This window comes from Amphimedon queenslandica, unplaced genomic scaffold, assembly GCF_000090795.2.
Source record: "Amphimedon queenslandica unplaced genomic scaffold, v1.1 AMPQUscaffold_2417_Cont25581, whole genome shotgun sequence".
Taxonomy (NCBI): Eukaryota; Metazoa; Porifera; class Demospongiae; order Haplosclerida; family Niphatidae; genus Amphimedon; species Amphimedon queenslandica.
This window is the reverse complement of record NW_003557248.1, coordinates 1-1293: the sequence shown is the minus strand read 5'-3', so window position 1 is coordinate 1293 and position 1293 is coordinate 1. Positions and strand designations below refer to the sequence as shown.

General features: G+C 37.6%; 1 protein-coding gene across 1 annotated transcript; it reads left to right on the top strand.

The window, feature by feature from the left end:
* Window positions 1-125: 125 nt before the first annotated feature.
* Window positions 126-1266, top strand: LOC109593226 (kelch domain-containing protein 4-like). Its single transcript, XM_020008410.1, has 3 exons — window positions 126-432; window positions 479-720; window positions 1075-1266. The coding sequence occupies exons 1-3, from the start codon at window positions 197-199 to the stop codon at window positions 1257-1259; spliced, it is 663 nt and encodes a 220-aa protein (XP_019863969.1). The 5' UTR covers window positions 126-196; the 3' UTR covers window positions 1260-1266.
* The last annotated feature ends 27 nt before the right edge of the window (window positions 1267-1293 follow it).

The following is a 1293-nucleotide window of genomic DNA, read 5'->3' as shown; positions in this document are numbered from 1 at the left end:
TTAGTGTTGTGAAGATGGAAGGTGAGTAACTTTATTCTCTTTTCTTTCTTTCTTATTCTCTCCCTTACTTTACTCCTCTGTATCCTCTGCTTATTATAACTATTCACTATATTACTGTGTCCTCTTGTTATCTATAGTCTATCAACCAGTGGAGAGGGAGGAGCACTCTACAGTACAGGTAGGAGACTACCTGTACATGTGGGGTGGGGACCAGCCTGATCTCCCTGAAGTACACAGTAATGAGAAGAAGAAATCAATGTGTTCTGTAGTGGAGGTCTGTCACCTACCAACTGGTGAGTGGGTACAAAAGCCTACCACTGGTGACCCTCCACTTGGTGTTAAGGACTATGCTGTTGCTGTCATTAGAAATGAAATATTCTTTTTTGGAGGAGATTGTGGTCATCTTCCCTGTTATCATAATAGTTTATACAGGTAGACATATTAGTTACTGATAAATATTATATAATATTTTATACAGTTTTAATGTTGATACCTTCAATTGGAAGGAACTCTCTCCTACTACATCTCATCATGGTCCTATGATGAAGGCTGCGGGCTCCAGCATGATAGCAATAAAAGTGAAAGATGAGGACTATCTTGCAGTAATTGGAGGGTTTGGATTATCTTCTAATAATAACCCACCACAACCTGGTGCCCAGTACAATAAAGATGGTGATTATCAACGTTGCAATGAAGTGCATATGTACAGATTAAAAACTGGTCAGTATAATATGATATTAGGTTTATAAATGTAGTTTATATACAGTAATTAAATTGATGTATTTAGACTGTTTATGGCAGATAGCAGACCCACAGCTGAAACCAAGGTCAAGGGTCTGGTATCTGCCATAAAGAGCTACCACACAGTCTATACAATATAAGGTAGACTTGATTAACTTGAGCAAAGGTAGTCATAGTGTACGTGACTAGTAGTGTTCCACCATTTTATCATAATGTGTCATTTAATGGAGGGCAGTAGATATATCTTTGCCAATGGAGGGTGTCTATTTGAGCCCAGGAACCACTTGAGGGCAGTGTGTGTGTGTGTGTTCATATTATTTTTATTATTTTTAGGTGAATGGACTTCGCCGACAGTCACTGGAGACAGACCACCTCCTATTAATGGCTTCACTTTAACATCAATAACTAATACCACTGCTATATTGTTTGGTGGTTATTTTGGTGATCAGAGATGGAGTAATGATGTATATGTATTTGAATTTACTGATACATCAGTGGTGAGTGTATTATTAGTATAATTATATTAATTACCTTAGGCTTAGGGTGTGTATA

Bases quoted from the DNA above. Each gene is read 5' to 3' on its own strand.
- LOC109593226 (XM_020008410.1), top strand. From the start codon at position 197: ATGTGGGGTGGGGACCAGCCTGATCTCCCTGAAGTACACAGTAATGAG. The intron at 433-478 runs GTAGACATATTA...TATTTTATACAG, and splicing joins TATCATAATAGTTTATACAG to TTTTAATGTTGATACCTTCA. The intron at 721-1,074 runs GTCAGTATAATA...TATTATTTTTAG, and splicing joins TATGTACAGATTAAAAACTG to GTGAATGGACTTCGCCGACA.